Source organism: Camelus dromedarius, chromosome 7 (genome assembly GCF_036321535.1).
Source record: "Camelus dromedarius isolate mCamDro1 chromosome 7, mCamDro1.pat, whole genome shotgun sequence".
Taxonomy (NCBI): domain Eukaryota; kingdom Metazoa; phylum Chordata; class Mammalia; order Artiodactyla; family Camelidae; genus Camelus; species Camelus dromedarius.
Window position 1 is genome coordinate 39,121,099 of NC_087442.1, and position 18,526 is coordinate 39,139,624.

Here is an 18,526-nt window from a genome sequence, read left to right on the forward strand (position 1 = left end):
CTTTTGCAATTCCATTTATTTGCTGTTTTACAACTTACAATTCCAAAGGCTTTACAATGTCACGTTATCTTGTTTTTTTAGTATAACATTTTAGTAATTCAATCGAGAGCAAGCATGTGATGATGCAATATTTAGCTCTTCCTTGTAGCTGGAATTTAGCAATTTGTTTCCTATGAAATAACAATGGAATACATTTGTTAAATCGGTTGTGTAACAGACAAGATGTTATACAGAGAATCATTACCAATATCTTTAGTTTCCATTTTTAGGATAAAGCTGAAGGTTTTGCCTGAACTTAGTTATCACTCTTCCCTTTATAACACTGTAGGGCAGGAATGACCTTTAAACGGCCGTCAAGCCACCGCTCCAAGACTAAGGTTTGAAGTGAGACAGGGATACGCAATGCCAAGACTCAGTGTGCAGGGAAGCCTGTGAGGCTACTGCCCCTGAAGGGAGATGCTGAGCTTCCAGTACCCAGCTCTAAACTAGTACACTAAGGGTGAAGCTGCCGGGATAACTTACAAAATCCCATATAACCCACAATATACTACCATTAATAGCATCGGGATCAAATGTGAAAACCAGCATAAAAAAACATTCCATAGAACTGAAAGGCTTTGACTGTGATTTTCTAAGCTGGGATCTACAAGGTTTATCTGTTACCCACTTAGAATGCTGCTGTTTGTCACTGCGCATAAGCAGTGTTAGCTTTGGAGGGCAGAACAGGCACCAAGGAGGAAACCCCAAACAAATAAAGTCCAAAAATCAAATCATAAGACACTTGACACAGGATAGATACCAACCTCTAGATCTGCTCGGTATTTCCTAAACTTTATAGCATCTGCCTCGAACCTCTGTTGCTTTGTAAGGTACCTTGGTTTTTGATTTCTCACAGTTACCTGAGGGAATAAGGACATTCATACATTAAATAATCCAAGTTGCTTAAAAACCAAAAGGAAAAAAAAATTCAAAAACACATCTTTTAAGAAAATGACCTATTTTTCATGAGTCTATGCTATACCATTCTATAGTTCTTGGCAGCAAAAAATATCTGACAAAATAGTAATAGACACAATTTATAGAAGAGACCCTTCAGCCTGGAAATTAAAATCTTGGCTGTGTAGCCTAGAGTAAATTGAAGCTCTCATTATCTTCTTCACAGGACTACTCAGTGGGACTCTCCTTCAGACATAGCCAAAGGAGATAGTGCTCAAAACTAGCAAACTACAGTACTGAGGGTGAGGAGGGTAAATTTCCAAGTAATGTTATTTCCCAGGATAGAAAAAGATTCATACACACACTGATGGGAAATGACATAGGAATGCAGAAGCAAGTAGGACTTTGAGAACACTAAAGGTAAGGCAGCCAGTGTTTTAAGTTGATTCATTTTGCAGGGTTAGACATTGTGATCTAGGGCTCACACATCTGGAATGCTCCCATTCATTACAGAGCTTACATTTATGCTTGAGGATCTGTAAAGCACAGTGGCCCAGAACATTCTCTCTTGCCCTCTTTTATAAACAGAGAGTAAACATACCAAAGCAAAAAACTCCACTCATATTGTAAAGTCACCCTGTTTTTTAAAAACCCTTCCAAAAATAAAAAGTAAAATTAAAACCCCTTCCAAATCACTGAGCATGAATCAACGTCATGACAACAGCCAAGAGTTAAGACAATATCTCAATTTTTAAGTAGACTAGGTAGGCTTAAGTATTTCATAAGTCTAAGGGTTTGGGATTAAGACTGGAAGGTAAACTTCCCTGGGGCCCTCATGCATCCCATTCTTCACTTACTTGCTTTGCTTCATTCTTTGCACCCCAGATGTAATCACCCGCAAAGCTCTCCTTCGAGCCCTCCCCACTCCTGTCAGCCCTGTCCTCACCAGTCATAGGGTGGTCCGAACTCAAGCTTCAACCAGGTGTGGATGAGCTGCTGGTCCAGTCCCTCAATCTCATCATTTTACACTCCTCCCCTTACAACCCACGCAGAAAAGCAAAACACCTTCTCTTCCCAAGTTCAAACTCCAGCCCTTTTCTTAAGATTCAGTTGTGTCAGTCCTCTCACATGTCTCTCTCTTTTACTTCCATGTAAATTAGGACCCTCACCACTTTTGTTTTGTTGAATTACCACACTCTGTTGAATGAAACTGGTTTTCATCCATACAGGCACACTGCAGTCTAATTCCTCCTATAAAATACTGCTAATTGAAGATTCCTACAGCACATTTGTCTCATTTCTCTACTCAATCTGGATTAGCCCCTTATTGCCTACAGGATAAAAATCTGTAAGTGAAGAGAAACACTACGACTTTACCCCATCTTCCTTACCGTCTTTCCCAGTTCGTCAGAAGTCTCCCCTCTGGCAGCATGGTCCCAAGCTGAATCCTGCCCTGGCTGCCCGTTTGAGCTCATGCTACTGTCTGCATTCCCACTCCAAACTTTCTCCTCTTTTATCTCCAAGCCACAGAATCTAAATCTGTTCAAATTCTCTGCCTCCACATGGACTGCCCATTCTCAGGAGTCCAGCAAGATCCATGTCCTTCCCTCCTTTTCTATCTCAGCCCAACTCTCCTTTACCACCATTACCCAGCTCCCTACCACCTTCTACTAGAGCACTTTTTGTTTCCAATTACTGCACAATTTCCTAGAATGCAGGAACTCTAACTTGGGATTCTCTTTGAATATGATTATATGCATCTACAGCTTAAGTGACAACACACTTACAAAATGGAGAAACACTACTGATTTATGGCTACCTATGGATCCAGGACCCAGTATGGAACCACCACGGACAACCAAATAGGATATGAACCCACCAGGCACTTACATTCCAATGATTTGTGAGAGGGTCTCTTGGACTCCAGTCCCTCCTGCTTGGCCATGGTGTGTTTGCCTCGGAGCCTGCCACCAATGCTGTCACAGCCATCCTGTCCTTTCACCTTGTAAACCACAGGGATGCGCTCATGTTCACCATGCTTTAACTTGTACTTATTTCCGGTGGGCCAGACAATAAGTTGGGGACAGACAGAGCTCTCAGGTGGCATCCAGATTATCCTGCCAGGGTCCTGATAAAACCTCCCTTTGAAAGATGTCAGAGGGCCCTGTGGACTCACTTCAAGGAGGCATTCTACCTCCTCCATTTCCTCTTCAACTTCCTCTTCCAACTCAGAGTCTTCTGAATCCTCAGGAAGCACAATGTTCAAGGCAGCACTTTTCTTCAACAAATAGGCTGTCTTAACATTTGAGAAGCTGCTCAGGTCTTTGAGCTTCCTGCCTCTCACAGTCTTTTTAGTCTTTGCACACCTTTTGAAGTTCTCATTATACACCTCCCCCATCTCATCATTCATAATCTTTTCACCCTTATCTGCACTTAATTTTCTATTCGTGACTGTTTTTTCCCATGATCCCTTGGTTTTGCAGCCTGGGGATGTCTCATCACCTCTGGAGGGCATTTGCTGGGGGGATTTCTCGAGCTGTGCTTCATACCAACTCATATCACACTGGCTGCCCTCATCTACTTTGTTCGACTGGGACAACCGTGTAAGGGAGGGACTGTGCCCCTCACAGCTATTCCTCTCCACCCCATCATCTTCATCTTCATCCTGGTTCCCACTCCCCATCTGCCCTGTTCCCTTTCTGCTGCTTTCTGGGGAAGGCTCCTGGGATTTCTCAGACTGTACCTCATACCAACAAGTCATACCGCACTGGATGCCCTCATCTACTTTGTTGAACTGGGCCAACCAAGCAGGGGAGGGAACGCACCCCTCACAGCTACTGCTGTCTACCTCTTCCTCTTCACCCACATTCTCAGGGGACCCACAGATCCCACTACTGTTCTCTGGCACACTTCCCCATACAGTAAGGAGTTTCTGAGATCCTGAATGTAGGCTTGGGTCATTACCTGCTTCCAAACTGGCACAGACTGGCCCTTCCTGCTGAAGCTTGTTGACATCTCCAGTGGACTGGTACAGCTTTGAGTTCAGGGTATTCTGGATCTCAGCCCTGTCTTTTACTGCATTTGGAGGTGGTGAGTTCTGGGAAACAACTGCATACCCCTTATTTTCTTCAGCCAAGTTCATCTCCATGATAGATCCTGACTGTAACATCTCCTCACTTCTTACAACATCAAGACGCTCCTCCAACTGGACAGCTCTGTGTTCATCTTTATATACAATGTGGTCTTCACCCTCCTGAAGGTTATAGAGCACACCTCTACTTTCACAGGAACTCTGTGAAATCTCATTGTGTTGTTTCACGTTCTCTGTCATGGCTTTACCATAAACCATGTCATACAAACCCACAGTTTCTTTCAACGATTTCCAGAATTTTATTATAGGGGATCCTTTGCCCTGTTCTAGCCTCCTTTGCTCTTTCTCGGATGCACAGCTTCCTTGAGTTGCATTTCTATACAGAGTGTTACTAGAAGGGCTTTTGCCGTGTAGCTCCCTCTTCTGGGCAACAGATGTCAAAGCCCCATCTGTTTCTTGAGGAATGTTGTCCATTTCAATGTCAATATTAGTAACAGGGATACTGGTCACCCTTCCTATGTCATAGCTGACGCCTTCTGAGTGCATGTCTTGTTTTTTATTTGTGTTTTCAGCCTGTTGAGGTTCAGTTTGTGTGTGTTTCGTTTTCATTTTTTTCCCATAGCCACTATATTGTCGGAATTGTGCTGTGTTATAAAATATAGGGACTATAGGTCTTCGGTTAAGAGTGGTAGGCAATGGGGATTGAGGGACGAGGAAGCCAGGATACTCATTGAGCACCACAGGATATAGAAAATACAGACTTCCATTTCTGAAACCTAGGAAAAGAATATGACAGTCATTTTGTCTCCTGCAGCCAGTCAACATTCAGCCAGTACACCCCTATACAGAGCCAACAGAATGTTTATAAGCAAGATCTCTTGAAGGAATTGGCTCATGTGGAGGTGCTGGCCCAACATCTGCCAGGTAGAGACACGGTGAAGAATTACAGGTCACAGGCATAAACTGGCACAGTTCCCTCTTGCTCAGACTGACTACTATTCAGCTGGAAACAGTGACTGGTGAATTCAGAAGCTCTCCTCATCACACCTAGTTTTATATTTGGAAAAATTGCATAATATATACAACATACTTTCTACAGCAGAATACTCAGAAGAGCAAGTTAACATTTTCTTTCCTACTGGGAGGGGTGAGATGGCAGAATCACCCCACAGATCTCCCTGACTCCCTAAAGCCTCTTCCCACCATGTACTGAGTGAAATCCTAGATGTCTCCCTTCCAAACATTTTCAAGTCTAGCTTTTCATTCTTCCTCCAGAGTAGTCTTCTGACCTCACCATACTAGCTTTTAGAATCTTGAGGCCTTGTTGAAAAAAATTACAGGAACTAGGAACTTTAAAGTACCTCTTCCAACAGACTGGTCTCAGAATATGATGAGACTTTTGTTGGACTACTGTGTGTCCCTGGGACAGTCACTGACTGGGAGCCTCAGTTCTCCCAGTTGGAAAGGAAGGACAGCAACAAGACCTAGCTCATGAATTGAAGTCAAATGAGAGACCCTGTTTCTAGTATTTAGCAGAGTAACTGGCATATAGTTGGAATTCAAATGTTTCCTATTAAACTACAAACACTGCCCCCTGTGCTGCCACAGTATGAGCACTGGGTGAGGAAAGGGAGGTAATGGATAAAAGTGTTAGAAAACCTTCAGGCTTTGGTTTATAGGGAGGGTTCTTAATCCCACTGAACCTCTTTGGGGATTCAGATTCCTTACCTGTTCCGGAAGCGGAGAATGCATTGCAGGTGGGATTCTGGTACCAAGAACCCAGGTGAGGCTGCTGGGCCATGGGGTGTACATAAAAGAAAGGTCTGGAGTTACTGCCCTCAAAATGTTCGTTGTTTCCTGAAGAGTTCATTTTCCAGGCTGAAAAACAGGTGTTAGTGGTTAGGAAGGACAGCCGCGGTCGGCTCTGTAAAGTGCACTGAAGGAAGAAAGCCATCCTTGCCCCACATCAGAACCGCCTGGGTTAAGTTCCCTTACCTTCTCTTCCCCGCTCACCTGGGATGGGGACTCGGGGCGCTGCCCTTTGTTAGGACCAGGGGAGCGACGCCCAGGGGCCAAGGCCTTCGTTGTGCTGAGGAAGTCTCGGCTCCCCAGGCAGCAGCACCTTGGGGAGATGAGTCCTTGGAGGTGCGGGGAGACCCAGTGCTGGGTGCCAAAAGCCAGGGAACTCCAGCAGCGGTTACGCTGAAAGAAAAGGCTTAGACCCAGGCTGCGCTGCCCTCTCATTGGCCCGAAACCCTCCTTAGTCCCGCAGTCCAGGCTCTGGGCTCCATGTCTCCCAAAGCCCCCTTCCCAGCAGGCCAGTCTGTTCGCGACCCCTGCAACCCGCGCTCCCATTCGGGACACCAACCTGCTCTAGCTCGACGTCTGCGATTGGGAGCCTTATATGGTGGCGTACGACCCGCGCTGGTCTGATCTCTTGTGATCCGAGACCTTATGCCTGATCGTCGCTCCTGCGCTCCTGCCTTTTCAGGCGCTGCAGGGCGGGCACGTGCAGCTTCTGCAGGCCCCGCCCCTCAGCCGTTCCTGCACGCATGCGCCCTGTGTGAGCTCTCTGGGCCGGCGGATGCCTCTAAAAGCCCTGAAGAAGCCGGTGCTGAGACTTAGTGGAGGAGAGCAGTCCTCTACACACTGCACCCAGGTGAACCCCTAGTCCTCCCTTCTGCACATCCTTTGTGCGCGTAGGCACATTGGCCTTAGCTTTTCTAGAAAATGAAGCCCTTCCTATCCCCTTAGTTCTCCCGGACTGTCTCCTCCTCTGAGTGTGTTGAGTTAGGTCAGGTCATGGCCACTTCTCTGAGCTCCTGTCTCCTTCCTTCCTGGGGCCTAAAGCCTCTGACACTTAAGGAAGGAGCCTGCCGAGGGGAAGCAGAGAGGAAGGAGACCAACTTGGACGGAGGACAGACCTGAGAGAAGGAAGAGTCAGTCACACAGCAGGGTGAACAAGCCTGAAAGCTAAGGAGAGCAACATCTCGGGGGAGGGGGCTCTGGCAGTTAGGACCCATTGGTGGGGGCAAGTGGTGGGACGGAAAGGCGCTGGAAGTCGTCTGTGGGTGATAGACGGGCAGTTAGAACGGGAAGCTGGCACGTACAGGGTACTCTATACCGGAGAGGAAGGGAAAACGTAGGACAGTATCTCGTGAACGGGAGTCGTGGAGTTGTAAGGAGGATTGTGGATTTTTCTTTTTGTTTTTGAAAGAAAGGGATTGCGGCATCTTTATCCGGGAGATGGAGAGACAGGAGATGAAGGAGGGAGATGAAGTCCTGAAGACAGAATTTTAAGTATATTAGCATCTGATGACCTTGTTATTATTATATCTTCAGTTAAGAGGGGCAGGAATGGTATAACAATACCTGCCATACTGACTCATGGAATGGAGAAAGTAATCTACAGACCTGCAGAAGGGCTGCTGGTAGAGTTGGGGGCTGACATGGGGTGAGATTCAGTAATTTGTGTTGGTCCTCACCTGCAGTGGTATGTCGCTCAGGCACTTTCAGTTTCTTGGGAGAGACATAATGATTGGATGGATCAAGGACTGGTTTTGCAGGGCTTGTGGAAAGACAAGATAAGAGTTGAATGTTCAGTATAATGGTGAGAAATTAAAGTCGCACATCATGGCACATAATGTATACCCTGCACTTGGGTGACCGTGAGTGTTGGGTGCCTCCTAAAATTGTGCTCCTCAGGTGCCTCTCCTCACCCTACTTAGTGGCCTAGCATACAATCAGGAAGAGAAAGTCCTGTCTGAGAGGAGCTCATCAAATGATGCAAAAGTAATGGAGATCTTATAAATGAGAATGAAAGAGCTAGAGGAGGGGGTTTGTGGTCAGAATGGAAATCTGAAATTTAGGATTTCAGATTTGGACCAGTTGTAAGATATAACTAGGTCCCCAGGGTGGCCATTTATAGTGGTTTGCTGAAGTCTTGAGGGTGTGAAGGTCATTGGTGCTAAGGAAGGAAAAGATCAGGGAGGCTGGAGCTTTGGATGTCACCCCCTGTGTTGTCAAACCCAGGTTCGTGTGCCTAACACACTCTCTGAGGCCAAACAAACCAAAATGTCGGAGTTTGGAGCAAAGAAAGATTAATTAGTCAAGGAGGCACCAATCTGGAAGATGGGAGACCTAGACTTGTCTGGGCGCAAAGTTTTTAAAGGCAACAAAGGTAAAGGGTCTTTGTGATTTCTGCTTCCTGATAAGACCTCAATTGCAGACTTTTGGCTTCCTGTGACTTGATCAACCTGTGTGTTCCTACAAAGCAAACTAGTTAATTATGTTCTTTTGATCCCTTAACTTCCTTCTAGATGAGAGCAAAAGTGATGGTTGAGGTATTTTATTATTAGAGCTTTCATGATGGTTCAGGAGCTACAGTTTTTTATTTTTCTCTTTTGGAGGGGGAGGTAATTAGGTTTAACTTATTTTTAGAGGTGGTATTGGGGATTGAACCCAAGACCTCATACACACTAAGCACACGCTCTACCACCTGAGCTATACCCTCCCCCTCTAGGAGCTTCAGCTCTTAATTGATCCTCCTGGTGTCATCAATTTTAAGACTATTTGGGGAAGCTATTTGAAGCCACAGGACATTATCTCGACAGTTGGGGGTCATAAATCAAGGCATTAGTTTAAGCTGACAATCATGGAAAAGATTATGTTGCACTTGATTTTTTTGTTTCTGCGTTCCCTCATTTCCCTAGTGTGACTGTTTGAATCTGCTCTTTGGAACTCACGGAAGATCTAGGAGGCTATAGCCTTTTTCTACAGACAAAAAACAGGAGACATAGAAGGGCTTTTGTACCCAGGAGGACCCCACGGGGTCCTGCTTCATTTCATTTCCTTCCTATTATAGTCCTTTAGAGGTTTCCATGTCTTCAATCAGTGTGGCAGAGTGACCAGCACGATGACAGATAGAAACATCACAAGATGTTTGTATTCATAATCTGATGTTTTTCTTAGAGTCCCCCAAATTTTATAATATTCAATCTCCAGAAAACTTGGATCTGCTGCAAGCTAGTGGCCATGTCTCAGCCCTGGAGTGCATGGACATTGGGAGAATGAAGAACCTCCTTATGACGGCAGCTCAGGACAGGAGTGTCCTTGGGAGGGAACAAGCTTCAATCACTATTCAGGAAATAGAGTGAGGGATATGGTGTTTTGTGTTTAGCCAAACAAGGCTTCCAGGTTACTTAGTTGAGAGGGTTGGTAGGTAGGTCAGCAGAGAGAAAGACTGGAATGAAAATGTCCCAGAAATGCCAGCCAACTGTAAACTTTGAGTTTGAGGCAGTGCTAGAAGGTATCAAGGATGAAATATAGAGTGGTACTATCTGGTCCATAGATTCCAACTTGACCTCTGATGTATGGATGTTTTTGTGCCAACTGAGGCATTTTGTGTTGGGTAGGGTGCCTGAGGTTAGATGGTGGTTGCTATTTTTGCATTTAAGTCCAGCTGGTAAACTGTGTGTTCTCTGCTCAGAATTCCAAATGGATGTTATTATTGTCATCATCTCTATTTTAAGATGAGAACACCTGAGATTCAGGGAGGTTAAATAATCTGTCCGTATATGTTAGATAGCAGTCCTACTAGTTGGAAGGGGAATGGGCTGAGGTCTTTGGATTCCCAGATCCAATGCCTTTTCTAGTGTTTGAGTGGTCAGTGTCACCTTCATTTTGAGTTTGATAGTCTTTGTCTCTCATTAAAGCAGAGTAATTTCTACTTTCCCCTCAACTGAATGCTAATTTCATGTAGAAATTTTAAACACAAGTATAATGACAGTCTTGCTTTCCATACCTAAAGAGCCTCACTCAACCTCACTAGTAGTCCTTCATTCACTCATTCCATCCACAAAATTTGAGTCCCTATGATGGTACTAGTACAATTCTAGCCCTAGGGAAACAGCAGGGAAGAAAAATGAAATTATAGTTCCTAAGGAGCCTACATTCTTGTGGTATTTGCAATAAGATGCCATTCATTACTATGATATTGGTGGGAAAAATAAGTCTGACACCAAGGGATAAGGAGGAAGTGGAGTGACAGGAACATGTGTACAATACTCGTGAGAGTGTAAATTGGTAAAATCACTTTGGAGAGCAAGTGGACAGTATCTAAAGAAGTTGGCAATGTGCCATGCCCCCATGAACCAGCAGTTCTATTTATAGAAATATTCTAGAAAACAAATCTTGCATATACACAGAGCCATTTATTTAAAATGTTGGAATAGCATTTACACAACATAAAAAAATTGAAAACCATCTAAATGTCCAAGAAACAAGAGAATGGATAATAAATTGTAGTATAGATAGATTATGGAATTTAATACAGAAGTTAAATGAATGAACTAGAATCACATCTGTTTCCATGGATAAATCTTAAATACAATATTCTAATTTATCTTGTAAAGGTATAGTTTTTCTTGCTATTGAAAATTATTTCTTTTATTTAAATGACATTTTCTAACTCTGTTGGTGGTATATAGGAATACTATTGTATTTACATAGTGATTTTATATTTCAGCAACTTTGCTGAACTCTTTAGTTTCAGGTTTTTTTTTGTGGATTTGACTAGATTTTCTGTGTGAACATTCAAATCATCTACAGATGAGTTTTGTTTCTTCCTTTTCAATGAATATCTTCTCATTTCTCTTATTTGTCTTAGTGTAAGAACTTCAGCACAATATTCAATTAAAAAAATTGAGAGCCGACAGCATTATCTTGTACTTAATTTCTAATGATTCACCAAAAGAATTACTATAGATTATTTTCAAGATACCCTTTAGCAAGATAGTAGGGTCTCTTATTCCAGATTGGCTGAGGAGTTTTAAATTTTTGAATAAATATTGATTTTTAGCAAGTGGTTTTCCTTTATCTATTGAGATAATCATATTTTTTTTCTCCTTCATCCTGCTAATAAAACAGATTCATTAAGAGATTTTTCTCTCATTAAACAATCTTTGTAGTCTTAGGATATACCCAACTTGGTCTTGATATGTTTTAATATACATTGCAGGATTCCATTTGCTGGTATTTTATTTAGAATTTTGGAATAAAAGACTACAAGTGCAACTGTTTTGTAATTTTTAATTCTAATATTGTCTTTTCTTGGCTTTAAGATATCCTAGCCTTATAAAATAAGCTAGATAACTTGCCATTCTTTTTCTGTCATCTAGAATAGTTTGCATAAGACAAGGATTATCTATTTATTCCTTGAAGGTTTGGTAGACTTCTCTGAAAGAGTATGTTGTGTATTTTATTTTGTAGGTAGACTTGGCTACTGATGCAGTTTATCTAATATTTATAAGTCTGTTTGGTTTTTCCATTTCTTGATTTAGTTCTGATGACTTGAGTTTTTCTAAGAATTTGTCCTTTTGTCTGAGTTTTCTAATTTATAGGTATAAAGTTTTTCATAACTTTTAATTTTTAAAAAGTGCTTGTGATATCTATAACTATGTCCCCATTTGGATTCTTAAAATTCTGTCTTCTATATTTTTTCTTGATAAATTTGCTCAAAACTATATCCATTTCATTAGTCCTATCAAGAACCAACCTTTTTGTTGTTGCTCTCCTTTATTTCCTATGTAGTAATTACTATTCTTTTATTTCTATCTTTAAATGTCTTTGGGTTTCCTCTGTTGTTTGTTTTTCTAGCTTATGACTTGGATATTTAGCTCATTAATTTGATTTTTTATTACTTATACATCTATATGTTTAAACCTACAAATTTCCTTTAAATACTTCTTTAGTTGCATTTCACAAGTGTTATGAAGCATTCTCATAGTCATTTATTCCTAAATACCTTCTAATTTCTATTCTTTGCTCTTTTTCAAATTTACAATATGCTTTCTTTCATGATCCTTGAATTACTCAGAATTAGGTTTTTCTTTTTAAAAAAAAATTCTGGGGAGCATCAATGCATGCATTAATGTTTTGCTCCTTTTTATTGCTAAGTAGTATTCCACAGTACCTTTTAGCCTTTTTTTTTTTTTTTTTTTTTTTGGAAGGAGGAGGTAATTAGGTTTGTTTATTTATTTATTTAATGGAGATACTGGGGATTAAACCCAGGACCTTATGCATGCTAAGCACACACTCTACCACTGAGCTGTACCCTCCCCCTCACCCTACGAACTAGGTTTTTCAATTTACAAACATCAGATTTTGATTAGCATTTTATTATTGATTTCTAATTATATTGCATTTTGGTCAAAGAACATGATTTGTAAGTCACCGATAATTTGATATTTGTTTAGACTTGTCTTATAGACTTATAAGTATTCAGATTTTGGAAATGATTGCAGTAAACTTGAAGTTTTATCTACTAATTATTAGATGTTCTTTATTTATAAATACCCTTTAGATCAAAGTTTTTTTCTGTTCAAATTCTCTATACCCTTACTAATTTTTGGTCTACTTGATGTATAACTTACTGAGTGATGTGTTTGAAATCTCCCATTATGAGATAGATTTTTCACAAGAAGACAGTTACAAATATGGAAATTCACTATCATCGGATTGGAATTAGAAATATTAATGTGAACTCATGGTATATATGTACATAGATATAGATGCGGATAGATGTAGGTATATATATAAATGAGCGTGTATATATATATATATATGTATATATTTACATGTATATATTTGTGTATGTATATGCATACATCTGTTTTCTGAGCGGGCCTAAAGCAATAATACCTTAGGAACAAGGAGCACACTTGGCCCTCAGATCTTGGTTTCTAAATGCCATTTTCCATTAAAAGGAATCAGAGCTTGAAGAAATGGCTGATTCTAGGACAGGCAAATATAGAGAATCACAATTTACTGTAGAAGCCCAAGAGTAGCAACCTCTATGGGAACCAGCCCTGAGTAGGGAAACCTGAATTACAACTGACAAATTGCTGGAGGCTCGGTGTTGACAAGTCTGAGAAGTAAAAACTCCAGGGAGACCCAGTCATTGGTGGGGTCCCACACTTTTGTGAGTGTCACCTCCTGGAACTTTATCATTTTCTCATGGTGCATACATTGGAGAATAATCCCCAAGTGCTTTCAGCAGGGGCAGGGGAAAAATGACCATTTTAAGCTATGCCAGATCATCCTGTTCTTCTTAACAAGGAGAAACTGCTCAGGAGAAACTATTTAACCAGAGCCTGCCCTGCTGGGGTTTTCTCAGAGCCTAAACTGCATCTGGGAAGGAAAGTTCTCAAGTACACACACTCTAGCTGTCCTATTCCACCTAAAGGTTGAGAGCTGGAACAGAGAAGCATGTGTGAAGTTCACAATCAGAGCTATAGGATCATTAAAAGATTAGACCTAATCGTAGGTACATAGAATACTTTCTCTGCCCCCATACCTTACCACCACATTGCTAAAGGACTATTTAAAGCAGTTCTTATGCCAGTACCCATGATGTACTTTACCCAGTGTATTATATCTATATAGCTAGAAAAAAATTATGAGATACACCAAAGGGCAAAACCCACAGTTTTAAGACACAGAAAAAGCATCAAAATTTAGAATCATATGTTTGTCCTTTTATGTCTAGTTTATTTCGCTCAGTATAATGTCTTCAGGGTTTATCCATATTGTAGCATGTGTTTGTTTCCTTCTTTTTAAAGGCTGAATAACATTCTATTCCATTGCAGTAATATCCCAGTGTATACATCGCATGTTTTTCCATATAATCCATTGATAGATGTTTGTTTGTTCCCACCTTTTGGCTATTTTAAATAATGCTGTTCTGCACATGGGTATACAAATATCTGCTTGAGTCCTTGCTTTCAGTTCTTTTGGGTACGTACCTAGAAGTGGAATTGCTGGACCATATGGTAATTCTATATTTAACATGTGGAAAATAACATAATTTTAATTACTGTCACTTACTAAGTGACTACTGTGTGCTAGGCACTTTACTTATATTGTCTTGAATCCTTATACAACCTTAAGGTATAGTATACCCATTTTTTGTATGAGGAAATATGCTCAGGGAGGTTAAATAACTTGCCAGGAAAATACAGCTACTGAATGGCAAGGTGAGGCTGAAACCCAGTCCAGTGCTCCTCCTCCAGTACACTCTCATTTACCATGTTAGTCTCATGGGTTGTCTTTGTGGCAGGCATTGCTGGTGGTCTTGCTGGTGATCTCACCCACTTTGTCCTTGCTGAGAGAACCACAGTTTTATCCAGATAAAGAAAAGCAATGTGCTCAGAGAAAGTGGGTATTTCCCCCTCTACCCCAATCCATGTCTGAAAACCAGTTACGGCAATCTCATTATCCTGGGCAAGAAGATATAGGAGGAACTTTGCTGAGTATCCTGGGAAATATTTTTCCTATCTGATAACCCAGGAGAAGGGAGAAGAAAAATCACCTCTTTTTCCTTCCTGTTCGTACTACTTAAACCATGTTGCTGAGATAATATAGTAGTTCCTTGGATTTGAAGTGATACAAGGAAGCAGTCAGCTAGGAGGAAGGAAAGCAATAAAACAGAGTAATTAAAATCATAGACTCTGGAGCCAGACAGCCTAGGTTTTCATCCTGGCTCTGCTATTTTATTAGTAGTGTCATCTAGAGTGAGTTACTTAACTTCTGTGCCTCAGTCACATCAACTGTAAGGTGGAGACGACAGCAGCAAACTCATATAGTTGTAAGGATTAAGTGAGGTAATATAAAGTGCCTGGCACATAATAAGTACTCACCAAGAGTTAGATTTTATTGTTTGTTTTATTATTGGTGCAGAACAAAGTGCTCAGACGCTCAGGCTGGTAGACCTATAATCCCTTGAGTGGGACCTGCAGTTACTAACAGCCTAGCTTGCTTTCCTCTGCTAACACACTAATTACTCAGGTTGCATTTTGACTTTTCTGGGACACTGCTACTCTTTGCTTCTGTTCTACTACTCTTCATACTGTCTTTCTTTATAGACACAAAACTGATTGTGCTGATAGTTCCCCATTATCTTTAGGATAAGAGTCCAAACTTAACATATAAGCAACTTCATGATCTGTATCTGCCTCTTGCTTTCCTCTCCAGATATCCTGTCATTCCACGTACTCCATGTTCTAGTCATGGCTAATGACCTTGTTCACCCAACAAATGTTTATGAGTGCCTAGACACTAACTGTATAAGGCACTGGAGAGTCAAAAAGATATGAAAGTGGTTTCTGCCTTCATGGAACTTACATTATAAAAACATTTAATCATAATCATCAGAAGGGCTATGAGACAAATGTACTCTGTGTGATGAAAACATGTAATAGGGAAAACTGCTAGCTCGTCTAAACCTCTATCCTTGACCCCTACTATGTTCCTCTGCTGGTTCCCTTTTTTTTTTTTTTTTAACCTATGTTGTTCCACTTTTTCTGAAAGCCTTTCTTGACCTGCTTGTTCTTATATACTCATCCTACTGTTGATACGCTTGGGTCTTTTCCTCCAACATTCCCATTCCATGAGTCTTTTATCTCTGTATCCTAGGGTACTAAAATAAATCTTTGTTGAATGATATCTACTTTCTAAAACTTTTTATCTTGAAATGACTATAAACTCAGAAGAAGTTGCAGAAATAGGACAGAGAGTTCCTTGTGTACCCATCACCCTGCTTCCTACAGTGGTAACGTTTTTATATAACTATAGTATCTTATCAAAACTAGGAGACTGACATTGACACAGTGTAATTAGACTATAGACCTTATTCAGATTTCATCACCTTTTATATACACTCTTTTTTTGGTAGATATTATATGTAGATCTATTAAATTTTATCTTAAGTATAGATTTATGATTCTAACACAGTCAAGATACAGAACTGTACTATTACCATAAAGGACTCCCTTGGCCTACCCCATAATAATGATGCCCATTTAAACTAGATTTTCTCTGTATTATTACGGGGAAGAAAGATGGAGAGGATATACAGTTGACAACCCTGAACACCATGGGGGTAAGGGGTATTGACCCTCTTTGCAGTCTGTATGATTTTACATTGGGTCCTCCCTATCTGCCATTTTGCATCCGCAGATTTAACCAACTGTGGACTGTACACTGTACCCCCTCCTCAGAGATGGCCTGGTAACTTCCTCCCCCAAATCCAAGATTTATAAATAAGTTAAAATTAGCATTTTAGATTATCTTAATATCTTAAATGATTATGATTTATAACATTCAGAAATGGTTAAGCAAAGATAAGCCTCAACTATAGAAAATTTGTAGTTGCATCTTTATTTTCCTAGGAAATCATTTTTGGTTTTTTTTTTTCTAGAATTGTGACAGTGTTTAAAATGCAGTCTAAAAGGATACTGTTTCATAGCCATTGGCACTTAATTGAAAGAAGATGCCTTATTAACTAAAAAAGAATGCTTGAAACAATGTCATGTGCCTAGTTTTAGACATAGATCACAAGGGAGCTACTGTATATTGCAAAAAAAGCTTATTGCTAGAAAATACTGATCTAAGATCTCCCTAAACTGGACACTCTGAGTAGCTGTGATTGTTCTGCTTCCAAGCTGAGGTGAAATTTGTAAAGATGTCAAGGTGGCCTTGATGCTCCTGTCCTCTACGGGACAAAACACAAACTCTTACTATATTGTTTGCTGTTTCTGCTTTCTTGTTTAGGTTTGCATCTCCAGGATACGGTCTGGCACAGAGTAGGTGCTCAAGTGTTTGTTAAATGACTGAGTCTTTTGTATGGCTTTCTTGTTGTTAAATACCAAAACAAACATTTAATCAGATTAAGCAGGATGACAGCATACTGGACACTCAATAAAGATGTTGAATTAACCTAGTTTCTCGAGTCTACTGTAAAATCCCTTATCATAGTCCCAGATACACATATCTTGGTGTGTATTCGGTTGATTTAATCTGGCCTAAAGGAAGAGGCTCTTCAGTAACTCGTATGCATTTATTTTATAATTAGTCATGTACCTTCTTCAGATTGGGCTTGTGCTAAGAATGGAAGTCACGAAGGTGGGTGAAGCCTATGTGGGCATTTCTGACAATTTTTGATCCACGAATAACTTCTACCAAGTGAGAGAATAAATCTACAACTTTCTGCTTGCTAGTAGGCTGTACCAAGTTAACCAAATCAGTGTGGGCCACAGCCTTCAGGTGCTACAAAAGCCTCGCTTAGCGCAGTTGAAGGCTCTCCTTTGGAACTTACTGGGGAAAGGAGATAGCCGCTGCATTGCAGCACAAACTATCTGAAGGTTTCACATACAGAGCCTCCCCTCTGCACGCCAACGGTTCCCTCCCCAGAACTGCTGTGGGTTTTTCCTAGGCCTTGAGATCAGGACATGAAGCGTCTCTTGGAGACGGGGCTGAGGAGACAAAGCCCACTTAGCTAGCCGCCCAACATCTCCCTTTCTTACCCTGATCTGGTGTTGTCTAGTCCTCCTCATTCCCATTCCCCGATCCAGCCTGCAAATATCTATATTTCAGTGGGCAAAAAACAGTCTACGGTATAAAATCTCGTGGTTTGCTGTCCGGATTTCCCAACACTGATCTTCTAGGGCCCCTCTTTCACCAAGCTAGGCCTGAAAGCTCCGCCGCCCGAACCCGCCAGCGACCCAGGACCGTACGTCTCGGGGGGCCGGGGGCGGGGGGGTGACCCCTCAGCCGCGCACGCGCCCTCTGCGGGCTCTCAGCTGACCTTCCCCGGGAAACCCCTTCAAAAGCGCTTCCCCGTCACCTCGCGCCTCCCTCGCCCTTCCTGCTTTTTCCGCTTCCTTCTCGCGCCTGCGCGTACTCAATTGTTTTGGCTTTCCGGTGGGATCCAGCAAAGGAAAAGGGCGGGGAGAGCGAGGGTAAGGGCGGGGCGGGGGGGGTTCTTGAGAACCCGGGAAACTGCAAAACTGACGCCTGTGCTGCTAGGCGCGCGCGAGCGGCGGGAAAGGAAACCTGACGAAGGCTGGCTCACGGTCCGCTGTCCGCGCGTTCCCGGGCCGCGGAAGGGGCCCGCCAAGGGGGCGAGAGCGCGCCGCAGGGGCGGGGCGGGAGCGGCGAGCCGGGCGTCTCGCGGCCCCGGGGCTGACGAGGCGTCGCGGGCGGCGCGGCTCCCGGGGGAGGAGTCTGGCGGTGGTCGGGCCCGGAGGAGCGTGCGGCGGCTCCCAGAGAGGACGCTGCTTTCCGCTCAGGACGGACCGGCCTAGGGAGGGCGCGAGAGGAAACCGGAAGGAAGGGGAGGCTGTGGCGCCAGCCTTCCTCAGAGGGAGGCGGAGGCGAGACCCCGGCCCCGGCCGCGGCGGGAGGGCCACGCCCCCGCCGCCGCGCCCGAGGGGCCCAGTGTCTTCGGAGCCGCGGGCTGCACCGGATCCCAACGCTTGGGACAGAGGTAAGCAACCGTCGCCAGCGCCGGGCGGGAGGAGCCCGGGACGACCTGTGGAGGAACTGAGGGAGGAGGGCCGCAGCGGGAGGGGGTTCGGCCCTTTGTGGCTCGGCAGGCGGGGGGCGGCGGCGGCGGCGGCATCTTTCAAATCGGAAACGCTTCCGCCGCGGGCGGGGGAGGGG

General features: G+C 42.8%; 2 protein-coding genes across 6 annotated transcripts in view; one reads left to right on the forward strand and one right to left on the reverse strand.

The window, feature by feature from the left end:
• Window positions 1-18,052, reverse strand: LOC105095905 (uncharacterized). 5 transcript variants are annotated; one of them, XM_031455150.2, is made up of 6 exons: window positions 17,389-17,942; window positions 7,513-7,595; window positions 5,756-6,626; window positions 2,827-4,803; window positions 804-899; window positions 1-170 (listed from the first exon to the last, which is right to left on the reverse strand). In XM_031455150.2, exons 3-5 carry the CDS (start codon window positions 5,979-5,981, stop codon window positions 826-828), a joined length of 2,277 nt encoding a protein of 758 aa, XP_031311010.2. In that variant the 5' UTR covers window positions 5,982-6,626; window positions 7,513-7,595; window positions 17,389-17,942; the 3' UTR covers window positions 1-170; window positions 804-825. The 5 variants fall into 5 exon arrangements, with proteins under 5 accessions (XP_031311010.2, XP_064343533.1, XP_031311013.2 ...); XM_064487463.1 differs by having other exon boundaries at window positions 5,756-7,595; window positions 17,918-18,052; XM_031455153.2 differs by lacking the exon at window positions 17,389-17,942 and having other exon boundaries at window positions 5,756-5,905; window positions 6,396-10,140.
• KBTBD2 (kelch repeat and BTB domain containing 2) overlaps window positions 18,024-18,526 on the forward strand; it is a 20,374-nt gene continuing 19,871 nt past the window's right edge. Inside the window, exon 1 of the mRNA XM_031455149.2 lies at window positions 18,024-18,350. The gene's annotated coding sequence lies outside the window, so the exon portion shown is untranslated. The remainder of the gene's footprint in view (window positions 18,351-18,526) is intronic.

What these genes read in the sequence shown, in the direction of transcription:
- LOC105095905 (XM_064487463.1), bottom strand. Translation starts at nt 5,981, where the DNA reads ATGGCTTTCTTCCTTCAGTGCACTTTACAGAGCCGACCGCGGCTGTCC. An exon ending in ATTCTCCGCTTCCGGAACAG is followed by an intron (nt 4,804 to 5,755) that starts GTAAGGAATCTG and finishes TTCTTTTCCTAG; the next exon opens with GTTTCAGAAATGGAAGTCTG. An exon ending in CTCTCACAAATCATTGGAAT is followed by an intron (nt 900 to 2,826) that starts GTAAGTGCCTGG and finishes TTATTCCCTCAG; the next exon opens with GTAACTGTGAGAAATCAAAA.